The 15,194-nt window shown below is 41.5% G+C and overlaps 1 protein-coding gene across 5 annotated transcripts in view; it reads left to right on the forward strand.

The window, feature by feature from the left end:
* FAM13A (family with sequence similarity 13 member A) overlaps window positions 1-15,194 on the forward strand; it is a 246,196-nt gene that overhangs the window by 101,196 nt on the left and 129,806 nt on the right. For all 5 annotated transcript variants that reach the window (XM_044302842.1, XM_044302813.1, XM_044302833.1 and 2 more), the window contains one exon: window positions 10,349-10,518. In XM_044302842.1, the coding sequence (XP_044158777.1) occupies window positions 10,349-10,518 (170 nt within the window). The remainder of the gene's footprint in view (window positions 1-10,348; window positions 10,519-15,194) is intronic.

Below are 15,194 nucleotides of genomic sequence, written 5' to 3' on the forward strand. Positions count from 1 at the left end.
GACCCCGTGTAGTGTAATGAAGAGGAAGCGGCGCTCGCATGGAGCACGCCTCCTCTTCAAACAATTGATTGGCGGGGGTTCCGGGTGTTGGACCTTCGCCAATCTGATATTGATGACCTATCCTCAGGATAGGTCATCAGTATAAAACCCCTGCACAACCCCTTTAAAAGGAAAGGGGGAAAGTAAAGAGGGCAAAAATTCATCGTTAAAAAAAAAAAAAAAAAAAAGAGATAACAATAAATGAAAAAAAAATCCTAGGGTCCTAGGAGACCTCTAAGGTCTCCTAGGACCCTAGGATTTTTTTTTTCATTTATTGTTATCTCTCTTTTCTTATTTTTTTTTTTTACGATGAATTTTTGCCCTCTTTACTTTCCCCCTTTCCTTTTAAAGGGGTTGTGCAGGGGTTTTATACTGTGTCAGGCCAGTTGAAGCATATTTTATTAGTGTAGAATCAATTTGGACACAAATCAATTTCTTTAACAATTCTGTTAATCGGACAGTAAATGAATTTCAGGAAGTTTGCTCATAACTAATTCTCATAAAAGTAATGTTCTTAGTGATGTTGCATACAGTACAAGAGCTTTTAAAGCTGCAATTGTTTTTATAGATCTGTGTAAAATTATTCAGAACTGTGTAATTTGTGTAAACCTCTAGAATGAAAGAAATACTGGTGCATATTTTTTTTGCAGATAGTTCATGCATTAGATGGCTCTAGGTAACTCATACTTTGCTTTGGCAGAATTGTTTACTGGGTCAGAAGTTTACAGATGCTGTGAATAGCAATTGCCTGGTGAGATATTTGCATACTTGCGTATGTTTCACATCTTCCTTCTTTGTATTGCAAATGCTTGTGGGATGTACTTCATGCAAAAAGTGAAGGTCTCCCAGACATTTAAGTGTCAAGAGTAAAAGTCGACAAACAGAATCTCTGATCATAGACTCCTTTATGGAACTTCACATCACTGTATGTATTTTGCGGGTCCACAAAAATTACGGATGACGTCCGTGTTGCATCCTTTTTTTATGCAGACCCATGGTAACAATGCCTATTTTTGTCCACAAAACAGACAAGAATTGGACATGTTCTTTATTTTTTGCAGGACTGTAGAATGGACATTACGGATCCAGACAACACACTCTGTCGGATCTATAGAAATGAATAGGTCCGCATCCGATCTGCAAAAGTTGCTTATACTGTGTGGTTGGTAAAGGTTCAGAGTTATTGTATAGCTGTATACCAGAGCTTGATGTCATTATCCCTGTAGGCTTCTCTTTAAAATGGGAAAAAAATTAACTGTGTACTACACAATCATGCCAGCCTTTGTAATTTATGTTGACTATATTTTTCTGCATGTTGTTGAGGTAAACACTACGTAGATTCAAAAAAAATGTTTCTCCAAATCGATTTTCTGCAGTCAAATGTGTTTTACGAAACTTGTTAAATTAGCACCTGCAGAGTTGTAAATGTTACATGTATGTTATGTCTTGTTTAAAATCCAGTGAAAATCTACGGTTTAATACAAAATGGAAAAATCCTTCAATATTGCGTGATATTTTGTGAAAAAAATGGCATTTTGTCTGTTCCGTAAAGGCGCCTGAGATGAGAGATTCTGCTGACTAGAGACTTCTGTCCTTGACATTTACGTGTTTACAAGACCTTCACTATTTAATTCAAGGACTGATGAACTTTATATTGTATGAAGTGCATATCACTGATAAAGGAGTATGTGAAAAATGTGCTCTTGTGCACTTTATTATTATTATTATTTATTATTAAAGCGCCATTAATTCCATAGCGCTGTACATATGAGAAGAGGTATACATACATAATACAGACAATTGCACTAATCATAAACAAGACGAGTTACAAACTGGTACAGAAGGAGAGAGGGCCCTGCCTGTGAGGGCTTACAATCTACATGGTATGGAAGAAGGACACAATAGGTGCGGGTGAAGTTGGTCATGGCGGTATAGAGGCAGCAGGGTCACTGGTTGTAGGCTTGTCTGAAGAGGTGGGTTTTCAGGTTTCTTTTGAAAGATTCCACTGTAGGTGAGAGTCTGATATGTTGGGGTAGCGAGTTCTAGAGTATGGGGGATGCACGGGAGAACTCTTGGAGTCGATTGTGGGAGGAGGCGATAAGGGGAGAGGAGAAAAGGAGGTCTTGTGAGGATTGGAGAGTGCGTGTGGGGGTGTATCGGGAAAGTAGCTCAGAGATGCAGGGAGGGGACAAGTTATGGACAGCCTTGTATGTATTTGTTAGTACTTTTAAGTGAATTCGCTGGGCAATGGGGAGCCAGTGAGGGGATTGGCAGAGGGGAGAGGCAGAGGAGTAATAGGGTGAGAGGTGGATTAGTCGGGCAGCAGAGTTGAAGATAGATTGGAGGGGTGTGAGAGTGCTAGATGGAAGGCCACAGAGGAGAGTGTTGCAGTAGTCTAGGTGGGAGATGATGAGGGCATGTACAAGCATTTTCGCAGATTCAAAGTTAAGGAAAGCACGGATGTGGGAGGTATTTTTGAGTTGGAGGCGGCATGTGGTGGAAAGGGCTTGGATGTGCGGTCTGAAGTAGAGGGCAAAATCCAAAGTCACTCCAAGGCAGCGGACTTGGTTGACCGGGGAGAGTGTGAAGCTATTGATCGTGATAGATAGGTCTGTTGTGGGGGGGGGGGTTGAGCAAGATGGGGGAAAGATGATGAATTCTGCTTTATCCATGTTAAGTTTTAGAAAGCGAAAGGCGAAGAAGGATGATATAGACATTGTGGGATTCTTGATAGTAAGGTGGTGATGTCTGGACCAGAGAGGTAGATTTGTGTGTCGTCAGCATAAGAGTGATACTGAAAGCCATGGGACTCTATGAGCTGTCCCAGGCCAAAAGTGTAGATAGAGAAGAGCAGGGGTCCTAGGACAGAGCCTTGCGGGACACCAACAGAGAGGAAATGAGACGAGGAGGTGGTGCGGGAGTGGGAGATGCTAAACGTCCTGTCTCTGAGGTATGATGTGATCCAGGAGAGGGCCTGGTCGGTGATGCCAAGAGATAAGAGAGTTTGCAACAGAAGGGAGTGGTCAACAGTGTCGAAGGCAGAGGACAGGTCAAAGAGAAGGAGGAAAGAGTATTGTTTCTTGGTTTTGGCTGTCAGTAGGTCATTGGTGACTTTGGTGAGGGCAGTCTCAGTCGAGTGGTGGGGTCGGAAGCCAGATTGTAGGCGGTCAAAGAGGGAGCAGGAGGAGAGGCGAGAGGACAGTTCAGAATGGACATGTTGTTCAAGTAGCTTTGAGGCATACGGAAGAAGTAATATGGGGCGATAACTGGACAAAGAAGATGGATCAAGTGAAGGCTTTTTGAGGATGGGTGTAATGGTAGCATGTTTAAAAGCAGAGGGGAAGACACCAGAGATTAGTGATAGGTTGAAGAGATAAGTTAGGGCTGGGATAAGCACTGTGGTGAGGTTAGGCATGAGTGCATGCACTTCACATGCATGCTGTATACTTGATCCATGGCAGGGGTTACCTACTGATTATTATTATTTTTTAATATTAGAATTTGGAGGATAGGCACCAAACGCTTAATACCTGTGGACAGAATATATACCTTGGACTCATATGAACCTTTTATGTGGAGAGTCAAAACAAGCACAATATTACAGCAACATGAGAATAGTCTTAGGACTTTACTTGGAACATGAAAGTCCATTTCTTAAAGGGACACTGACAGGCCCGATAAACATATTTAGTTATTCCTATGCAGTCATAGGTCTATTAAAGTGTATTCCAATCACATAAGAGTGCCCCCTGTCCACATTTTAAACCATGTAAAAACAACTTTATAATCATATGCATTGAACTCACTTGTACCTTCTGCGCGTGCGCCGGATAACTTGCCCGGCACCCTCACTCGCAGTGCGCCTGCGTCCCTTATTCAATGCCAGCGTCTCCTGCTGCGCCTGCGCCGGCTCGGGAGGATCGGGGACTGTAAAAGCCGCCCAGCGCAGTGAATAATAATGAGCTGGGCGGCGCTAGGAAGCGACAGTTGTGGCGCGGCTGGGCACAAAGGTAGGAGTAAAAACGCCCTTTGGGCATAAAGAAATGTGAAAAAACGCCCCTTGGGCATAAAGAAAGGTGATTGACAGATGATTATAAATTTGCTTTTACATGGTTTACAATGCAGACAGGGGGCACTCTTATGTGATTGGAATACACTTTAATAGACCTATGACTGCATAGGAATAACTAAATATGTTTATCGGGCCTGTCAGTGTCCCTTTAAAATAGTTAAAGGGGTTGTCCGGGTTCGGTGATTATTAGTAAATAGGCTGCTTTTCACTAACAGAATGCATATATGTGGGTTCTACCTTTATTTCTTTATTTTTATGCCCCCATTCCTTAGACTGGATTTGCGGACCGGAAGTGTTATTTTTTTTGTTCAGCTGGTGACGTACCGGGCTCCTTACTGGTGTGCTAAGCCTAGTCTTCCGCTTAGCAAAGAGCTGGTGATGTCACCGGCATAGATTGGCGTTCTGGAGCGCTCAAGGAGGCTGTTTTGTAGGAGGGAACTGGCATGGCTTGGGAACGCCCCTCTGTGCCGGTTACGTCACCGGGCACAGAGGGGCATTATTCTGGGATGAAGGAGGTTGATTTGGAGGCAGGGAACGCTGCTGTTTAGCATAATGCACGTCTCTCATGTGCTTGTACACCACATGGATTCTGCATATTAAAGTGCTGTAGGCACGCCTCCCATGGTTGGGCTTGAGACGTCAATCTACAGAGTCGCACTGCCTTGCGGGACCCATAAGGCAGTGTGGCAGGAAATTACATAGAGAGATCACTGCAATGTAAACAATACCGAGCGCAGCTTTGGGGACCCTGGGGAGTGGAAAAAAAACTGTGAACCTTCAGGGCGACCTTACAGATACATTTAACGGTGAATACTAATGTTAGTTAAAAAGACTGTGATCCCGGACAACCCCTTAAGGGCTGTCTCATTTCTGCAAGTGGCATTTATCATGCAGAGAGAGTTAATGCAATGCACTTACAAATGTGTTGTTATTATCCATATTGTCTCCTTTGCTGGCTGGATCCATTTTTTCCCATCACATTATACATAGCTCGTTTCCATGGTTACAGTCCACCCTGCAATCCATCAGTGGTGGTCGTGCTTGCACACTATAAGAAAAAGCGACAGCCTCTCTGGTGTCCGAGACCATATGAGCTCACATAGGCTGGTGCTTTTTCCTATATTGTGCAAGCACAACCACCACTGATGGATTGCAGGGTGGTCTGTAACCATGGAAACAAGCAGTGTATAAAGTGATGGAAAAATGAATCCAGCCAGCAAAGGAGACAGACAATATGGATATATAACAATGTCCCATGAGACATTTTCTCTAATGTTCAGTGCCCGGTGTCTCAGTGTGGTGGTGGTGGTGGAGTTGCTTGCCCCTTGTGGCTTTCTTGGTGTAATCTGGTTGCCCAGTTGCATTGATATTTCTGTTGCTCCAATATCTTTAGTAATATCTCCTGAGGGACACTATATTTAATGATGTCCTTAGTGGCCCATTAGCTGATAGCCCATTGTCTTGATAAATAACACCTTTGTGTTAACAGACAGTTGCTGCCAATGACAATGTATGGCAATTGTCACATTCAGTCACGTGTGTGTGTGTGTGTGTGTGTGTGTGTATACAGTTGCAAGAAAAAGTATGTGAACCCTTTGGAATGATATGGATTTCTGCACAAATTGGTCATAAAATGTGATCTGATCTTCATCTAAGTCACAACAATAGACAATCACAGTCTGCTTAAACTAATAACACACACAGAATTAAATGTTACCATGTTTTTATTGAACACACCATGTAAACATTCACAGTGCAGGTAGAAAAAGTATGTGAACCCTTGGATTTAATAACTGGTGGAACCTCCTTTGGCAGCAATAACTTCAACTAAACGTTTCCTGTAGTTGCAGATCAGACGCGCACAACGGTCAGGAGTAATTCTTGACCATTCCTCTTTACAGAACTGTTTCAGTTCAGCAATATTCTTGAGATGTCTGGTGTGAATCGCTTTCTTGAGGTCATGCCACAGCATCTCAATCGGGTTGAGGTCAGGACTCTAACTGGGCCACTCCAGAAGGCATATTTTCTTCTGTTTAAGCCATTCTGTTGTTGATTTACTTCTATACTTTGGGGCGTTGTCCTGTTGCAACACCCATCTTATGTTGAGCTTCAGCTGGTGGACAGATGGCCTTAAGTTCTCCTGCAAAATGTCTTGATAAAATTGGGAATTCATTTTTTTCCAATGATAGCAATCAGTCCAGGCCCTGACTCAGCAAAGCAGCCCCAAACCATGATGCCCCCACCACCACACTTCACAGTTGGGATGAAGTTTTGATGTTGGTGTGCTGTGCCTTTTTTTCTCCACACATAGTGTTGTGTGTTTCTTCCAAACAACTCAACTTTGGTTTCATCTGTCCACAGAATATATTGCCAGCACTGCTGTGGAACGTCCAGGTGCTCTTGTGCAAACTGTAAACGTGCAGCAATGTTTTTTTGGACAGCAGTGACCTTTCTCTGTGGTATCCTCCCATGAAATCCATTCTTGTTTAGTGTTTTATGTATCTTAGATTCGCTAACAGGGATGTTAGCATATGCCAGAGATTTTTGTATGTCTTTAGCTGACACTCTAGGATTCTTCTTCACCTCATTGAGCAGTCTGGGCTGTACTCTTGCAGTCATCTTTACAGGACGGCCACTCCTAGGGAGAGTAGCAGCAGTGCTGAACTTTCTCCATTTATAGACAATTTGTCTTACCGTGGACTGATGAACAGCAAGGCTTTTGGAGATACTTTTATAACCCTTTCCAGCTGTATGCAAGTCAACAATTCTTAATCGTAGGTCTTCTGAGAGCTCTTTTGTGCGAGGCATTATTCACATCAGGCAATGCTTCTTGTGAAAAGCAAACCCAGAACTGGTGTGTGTTTTTTAGAGGGTAGGGCAGCTGTAACCAACACCTCCAATCTCATCTCATTGATTGGACTCCAGTTGGCTGACACCTCACTCCAATTAGCTCTTGGAGATGTCATTAGTCTAGGGGTTCACATACTTTTTCCACCTGCACTGTGAATGTTTACATGGTGTGTTCAATAAAAACATGGTAACATTTAATTCTTTCTGTGTTATTAGTTTAAGCAGACTGTGATTGTCTATTGTTGTGACTTAGATGAAGAGCAGATCACATTTTATGACCAATTTGGGCAGAAATCCATATCATTCCAAAGGGTTCACATACTTTTTCTTGCAACTGTATATAATGTTCCATGAGCTGTACTACATGTCCTGTACTGCCCTCTGTCTGTGCCAGGATGAGCTGCTCTTTCAGACACCAGGTGAAGACGGCTCCATTTTGTTTTTCTGGCATTTTGGGGGTCATTTACTAAGACCAGCGTTTTAGACACCGGTCTTAATAATCCTGTGTGCTGGCGGTAGATACTCTAAAGTTATGAAGAGGAGCCGACCTCTACATGCTTTGCGCATCCACATTTTCTAAGATGATAAATGAGACGAGCCTGCCGGCCTGTCCCCTTCACTGCCTACGCCATGCACCCTTTCTTAGACCTGGAGTGAGCGGGGAAAAGTTGCAGATTGCGGTTCAAATAACCTTTGTGCTGCAATCTGTGACAGATATATGCCTGGCGTATATCTGATAGTAAATGACCCCCATTGTGTGTACTGTACAGGACCCTAAAGAAACCTCTGTCTTCATCATGGAAAGTGATTTTACAGCTTCCAGCACCTGAGGTCGCACTACATTTTTTCTGGAAGAGTAAAAATACTCCTCTTATCATTACTGAGGAGTATTTTTAGCCAAGGAGGAGTACAACATTGGTAATTCAGTACAGGGAGGATCCGCCATATTGGGCTGTACTTTATCACTTGTCTATAATAACCTGCTGTGCATTCACTCTGGACCCTAGGCCGGCCGACTTATTAGAAGTCTGTGCGTTCCATTATACCACTCTGTACAATCCAGCGGTTGCATGGAGTGGTAATAAGTCATCTCTCTCTCTCTCTCTCTCTCTCTCTCTCTGTCTCTCTATCTTATATATATTTATTTATATATATATATATATATATATATATATATATATATATATATATATTTGTGCAAGGACTTCCTCTTGTGGATTCTGTACGTTTTAGGTCTCATGCACACTGTGGACAGCAATTTGCGGTCCCCAATGCACAGGAAACATCCATGCGGATTCCGCAGACAGATCCAGACCTATTCAACTTGAATGAGTCTTTTATCTGTCCTGCAGTGCGGAGGCACGGAGAGAAACCCCATGGAAGCACTCCGCAGTGCTTCTGTGCCTCCGTTACACACTGGACATTCCGGATTGCGGACCCATTCAAGCGAATGGGTCCGCATCCATGATGCAGTGAGCACACGGCTGGTGCCCGTATATTGCAGTCCCACTGTTTGCAGGCTGCAATATGGGCAATGGCTGTGTGCATGAGGCCTTAGACATAAAAAAAAAACACAGCATGCTTCCACCCACCCAGGGGCTGAAAAACTCTGGATCCTGTCTAACATTGAAAAAAAAAAAAACATTTATTTATTTATTTTTTACACTTCTGCTGAACAGTATTAACCAGACGTCTGAAGCCTCAGTCGAGCGCTTACCCGTCCAGACGCCATCCGATAAGGAACGTGTGCCACTGCTGGACTCTTCCCCCTCACTACAGAGCAGCGTGCTCAATGGTGTTCAAACCGACCAATAGCAAAACTCCTTGATGTACGGAGCTTTGTTATTGGTTGTTTCAGGCAGCAGCAGCTTCGGTGCGCTGCCTGTGCCGTTTATAGCGCTTACTGCGCTGATGAAAAGCAGGGAAAGTCTAAGGTGTATTGGTTCACCTTAGACTTTTTTTTAAGGAGTAAAATGGCCTGTACAAGCATCTATGATGCTTGTACAGGCGTTTTGGGACAATGGAATCAATTACCAGTTTTTCCATAGAGATATAGACTCATGTTACAATGGTTTCCACATACAATGGTCGTCCTGGAAGTAACTAATATTGTAACTTGAGGAACCACTGTACATATAAATTCTACAGTCACAATGTTGTGTTGAACTGGTGATCACGCACTGTTTGTGACCCAGTATTCCATGTAATATAATATAACATGACATATGATATTCTCCTCATTGTAAAGGAATAGTCATGCATATTTCTAATAAACCTACTGAAAATAACACTATACAAAAAAAATACACTAGTAGCGATACATCAACACTATTATAAACAGTCTGTGCTGCTTATTCCTCAAAATTTTAAGGGAATCTGTCACCATAAAAATTGCAGTGTAATCTGGCAGGAGGAGTTGAGTAGATTGATATATAGTTTTATGGGAAAATATTCAGTATAACTTGTCATTTATTCATTTAATGATTAGTTACTGATAATACAACCATCTGCATCCATTATGTACGGATCCGGTTGTATTATCTTTAACATAGCCAAGCCAGATCCATCATGAACTCCATTGAAAGTCAATAGAGGACAGATCAGTTTTCTATTGTGGCAGAGAAAACTGATCCGTCCCCATTTACTTGCATTGGGAGTCATGCTGGATCCGTCTTGCTCCGCATCCCAGGACGGAAAGCTAAATACAACATGTTGCGATTTGCTCTCCGGTCTGGGAACACAATTAAACGGAACGGAATGCATTTTGGAGCATTCCGTTAAGTTCAGTTTTGTCCCCATTCACAATGAATGGGGACAAAATTGAAGCCTTTTTTTCCCCCAGTATTGAGCCCCTATAATGGAACTCAATACCGGAAAATACTAGTGTGAAAGTAGCCTTATAGAACTTTCACGGATCGTATTTTTTCTTATGTGTTTCATACACTTTTAGCATGAAATGATTTAATCTTCATGACATTGGTCAGAAATGCACATCTTTTGTCTAATCTCTAGTTGAGGAAACTAAAAGCACATTATTTTGACTTTATAGGTTTAGTACCACGTACGCGCTAACGTAGTTTCCGTTAGATCAGCTGCATTGTCTTGTGTGCATTGTACCGCAGAATGCCTATAACCTAAGTTTGAGAACCTATTCTTATCTTTTTCCTGTATGAGGCTGCAGTCTCCATGTTCCCTGCATGAGTCATCTTGCTTTCGTGCGAGCTGGTTTTTGGCTTGCTAATAAGCTGGTTGTTTGTATTTTTTTTCTTCTTTTGCTAGAGGTCACAATGGCACATTACAGCTGTTTATTTCTTGCAGTTTCTTTTTCCTTTTAATTTTTTCATTATTTACCTGTGTTGTGTTTTTTTTTTGTTTTGTTTTTTTTAGGCAAACATTCCTGCTTCTGAAAAAAGACTACAGGAAATTGAGGTGCCAAAACCAAAACAGTGTATTGGTGTCCCTCAGTCCAGCATCTTGGCGGTGAATAGAACGCCTTCTCCTGAATTCAAAGATCTAGTGGATCATCTAGTTACCAGCAGCTCAGACTCCATTCACAGGTTAGTAGTTATGTGGGTCAATTAACAGTCTCTTGTTTGGGGTTTAAAGCAAGTATATATTTCTGCCTGCACACGATCTCTACGTGTAGTCATTATCTCTGTGATCACTCTTAAGCTGGCCATACACATACATAGTTACATAGTTAATACGGTTGAAAAAAAGACAAATGTCCATCAAGTTTAACCAAGGGATAGGTAGGGATGCGAATCCCAGAAGGAAGTGAGACTCAGATTTCTACACATTTTCATAAGCATTTATGTTTTTTACTTTTAAGAATTCATCTAAACCCTTTTTGAAACTGTCCACTGTTCCTGCTGTAACCACGTCCTGAGGAAGTCTAGTCCACAGATTCACAGTTCTTACAGTAAAGAAGCTTTGACGCTTCTGGAGACTAAACTTTTTCTTCTTCAGCCGGAGGCAGTGCCCCCTTGTCTTTTGAGCACATTTTACATGGAACAGCTTTTTGCCGTATTTTTGTATGGCCCATTTATATACTTGTGCAGGTTAATCATGTCCCCCCTTAGACGTTTCTTCTCAAGACTAAATAAATTCAATTCTTTTAATCTTTCATACCCCTTATAATTTTAGTCGCTCTCCTCTGTACTTTTCCAGCTGCAGCGCATCCTTTCTATGGACTGGTGCCCAGAACTGGACTGTGTATTCCAGATGAGGCCGCACCAGCGCTTTGTAAAGTGGTAGTATTACATCCCTGCCCCTCGTTTAATGCATAACAATATCCTGGTGGCCTTAGAAGCAGCTGATTGACGTTGTATACTTTAATTTAATCTACCATCCACAAGGACACCCAAATCCTTCTCTATAAGTGACTCTCCCAGTGCTACATCACCTAGAACATATGAAGCACAGAGATTATTACTACCAAGATGCATTACTTTACATTTGTCCACATTGAACCTCATTTGCCAAGTTGATGCCCAATCACTCAGTGTTCAAGTCAACTTGTAGTATATGGACATCTTCCATAGACTGTACAGTTCTATCTTAGTGTCATCTGCATAAAATAGATATGGTGCTATTAATCCCGTCCTCAATATCCTTAATAAATAAATAAATTAAATAATAAAGGGCAGCACTGAACCTTGGGACCATTCTGAATAGGAATCATTGACCACAACTCTGTGGACACTCTCTGTCCTTCAGACAGTTTTCAATCCAATTACAAACTATACTTTCCAAGCCAATAGACCTTACTTTACTTATTAAGCGTCTATGAGGGACAGTATCAAAAGCCTTTGCAAAATCCAGAAACCCTACATCCACAGCCGCCCCTATGTACAGGCTACTACTCACCTCCTCATAGAAACAAATCAGGTTAGTCTGACAACTTCGTCCTTGGTAAACCCATGCTGGTTATCACTTATAATATTATTTATAGTCACATACTCCTGTATATAGTCCCTTTTAAGATTCCTTCAAACATTTTCCCCACAACAGAAGTTAAACTAACTGGTCTATAATTACCTGTGGAGGACCTCGATCCTTTATTGAATATGGGCACCACGTTTGCCTTGTGCCAATCGATTGGCACTGTACCAGTCCCTAGAGAATCCTTAAAAAATATAAACAGGGGCACAGTAATGACTGAACTGAGCTCTTTAAGCCCTCTTGGGTGTAATCCATCTGGACCCGGAGTTTTGTTCACATTTACCCTATTTAACTTCTCTTGGACCATATCTACAGTTAGCCAATTGAGTATATCACTGGATGCGCTAACAGCCCTGGCATCACAGATATCAGCTCCTTTCTCTTCTTTTGTATATACAGAGCTAAAAAACCTGCTCAGACCTAGGTTTTTTAGCATTTATATATTTAAAAAACTTTTTGGGATTTGTTTTGCTTTCTTTTGCTACCTGCTGTTTGTTTGTATCTTTGTTAATTTTATCTCCTTTTTGCAGATTTTATTATGCCCTTTGTAATCTTCAAACGCTACAGCTGACCCCTCAGATTAGTATTTTTTAAATGCCCTCTTTTTGTCTTTTATTGCTCTTTTTACAGTAGCTGTAAGCCATGGGGGGTTTAATTTTAGCCGTTTATACTTGTTACCAAAAGGGATACATTTGTAGTGCAATTACTCAATGTGGATTTAAAGCTCTCCCATGTATCCTCTGTATTATTATGTGACAGTAGCTGCTCCCAGTCCATGCCCTGAAATGTTGCCCTCAACCCAGGGAAATTAGCTTTTTTAGAATTTAGTGTCTTTGCTCTGCCTGACAGTTTGCTTTTTATAGTTTAGGGGGAATATAATTATATTGTGGTCATTATTACCTTGTGTTTCTCGAAAAGTAACATTACCAACAAGCTCTGCATCATTAGAAATTACCAGATCCAACAGAGCATTGCCCCTACAGTAGTTGTTGGCTGAATGATTGTTCGGCCAACAGGTCTCTCTCCTGGCTTCCTCATACACATACATGTTCTGCTCAGCTGAACGTGTCTGTGTATGCTATGGGGACAGTGGATAAAGCTGCTGTCAGACGGTTGTGGCAGTGGCTTATCCTCGGAGAGCAAAAGGATTGGGTGAAAGTATTGATCGCGTCTGATCCTTGTCTCCCCCAAAAGATAATGTGAAGTGTGAAGGCCAAACCCCTGGTTTGGTCGAAAATTTATAATGTGTATGGCCAGCTTTAGGCTAGGTTCACATGAATGTTGCTTTTCGGTTTTTCGCACTAGATCCTGAATATGCCAGATAGCAACGTCTCCCATTGAACCCCATTGACAATAATGTGGTCAGTAAGGTATACATTAGTAACAGAATCTTCACTGTGAACCTCGCCTAACTACTTACAATTCTAGCATAAGCTTGTTCTACGCATTAGATAAAAGTTGACTCTCTGGCAGTGGAAACAAGTATTCCAAGCCAGTCTCCCATACTGGTATTTGCCAGGCCTTTTGGAGGGTTGTCCCATTTTTACTATTGATGACCTAGGTCCTCAATATCAGATCGGCAGGTGACTCCAAACTTGTAATTACACCTGCTCACCATTGCCATTTCTGCAGCGAGCAGGTAAACCGAGCAGAGAAGGTATACCTGTGGTAAATCCTGATGCATTGAGACTAATTTTATCTCCTGTTCAATACTAAGGAAATGCTGAAAACATGACTAGTTTACCCTGCAAAAAGAAGCCCTCACAGAGCTCTGTATATTGAAATAAAAAAAGTTACGGTATGTCTGTCTATGGTGATTGATGCAAAGAAAAAAAAAAGTTTTGTGAAAGATTTTTAGCAAGCATAATAAAAACTTTATAAATTTGATATTGCAGAATAAAGTTGTCATATCATTTTTAGTTCACAGTGAACACTTGTTTCCTGTTTTCCAGTAGAAACGTAGGTAAAATACAGTGCCATTAAAAAAAATACCTAAGTGTCCTGAAAAAAAACAAGCCCCTATGTCACTACGTGAATAGAAAATGAAAAAACAAAATATGGCTCTTGGAAGGCGGGGAAAGAAACACAAAAAAAATAAAAAAAAAAATTGGACCGAGTCCTGAAAGGGTTAAGGCCTAGAAAATACCAGCATGGGAGAGACTGGCTGGGAATCCTTGGTCAATGAACATTCTAAGGCTACTTTCACACTGGCGTTTCTGGGTCCGCCTGTGAGATCCGTTTCAAGGCTCTCACAAGCGGCCCTAAACAGATCAGTTCAGCCCCAATGCATTCTGAATGTATAAGGATCTGTTCAGAATGCATCAGTTTGCCTCCATTCAGCCTCCATTCCGCTCTGGAGGCGGACACCAAAACGCTGCTTGCAGATGTCCGTCTGACGAAACTGAGCCAAACGCATCCGTCCTGACTTACAATGTAAGTCAATGGGGACAGATCCGTTTTTACTGACACAATATGGTGCAATTGAAAACGGATCTGCCTCCCATTGACTTTCAATGTAAGTCAAAACGGATCCATTTGCATTATCATGTTCATGGTAATGCAAACGGATCCGTTCTGAATGGATACAAGCATTTGCATTATAGGTGCGGATCCGTCTGTGCAAACCAGACGGATCCGCACCTAAACGCAGGTGTGAAAGTAGCCTTAGCTGCATGTGCCTGCACTTGTCAGATCACAGACATTACACAGCTTAAAGAGGTATTCTGGTTTTAATGATTACATTTATTTATAAGGGAATAGAATATTGAACAATTTTCTGATATACATATATTTGAAATATTGCTTGCAGACCTTTATTTTATCCGTACAGTATCCTCTCTCTAAAGGAAAAAATGGTATGGCCTATTTTAGTCCTGTAAAATACATCCAATAATGTGATCCTCACATTTGTCATGTAATCTAGTTTTCAGTTAACTGCCCAGGTATCTAACAGGTAAAAAGTAGCGGAGAGAATATATATATACACACATACACTAAACTTTTTTAACACATGACATCACTTAGAGATAGGCAGCCATTTTACAAATCACCTAGAGACAGGCACACAGTGATGTTAATGTAATAACCACAATAGAAATCTTGATCCCACCAGTAGTTCTACTTACTTATCAACAAAATTGTCCCATGTGCTGGTCCACCACATGTATGTCATGTTTCTGTTGGATGTATTACGTAGGACTGAACTATAGACATGAACGATAAAATTACTCTGCCTATATGGGTCAACTGCCTGAAGAAAGGTATATATGCAGAATTTTAAATACATGTA

The sequence above is a fragment of the Bufo gargarizans genome, chromosome 1 (assembly GCF_014858855.1).
Source record: "Bufo gargarizans isolate SCDJY-AF-19 chromosome 1, ASM1485885v1, whole genome shotgun sequence".
NCBI classification, from domain to species: Eukaryota; Metazoa; Chordata; class Amphibia; order Anura; family Bufonidae; genus Bufo; species Bufo gargarizans.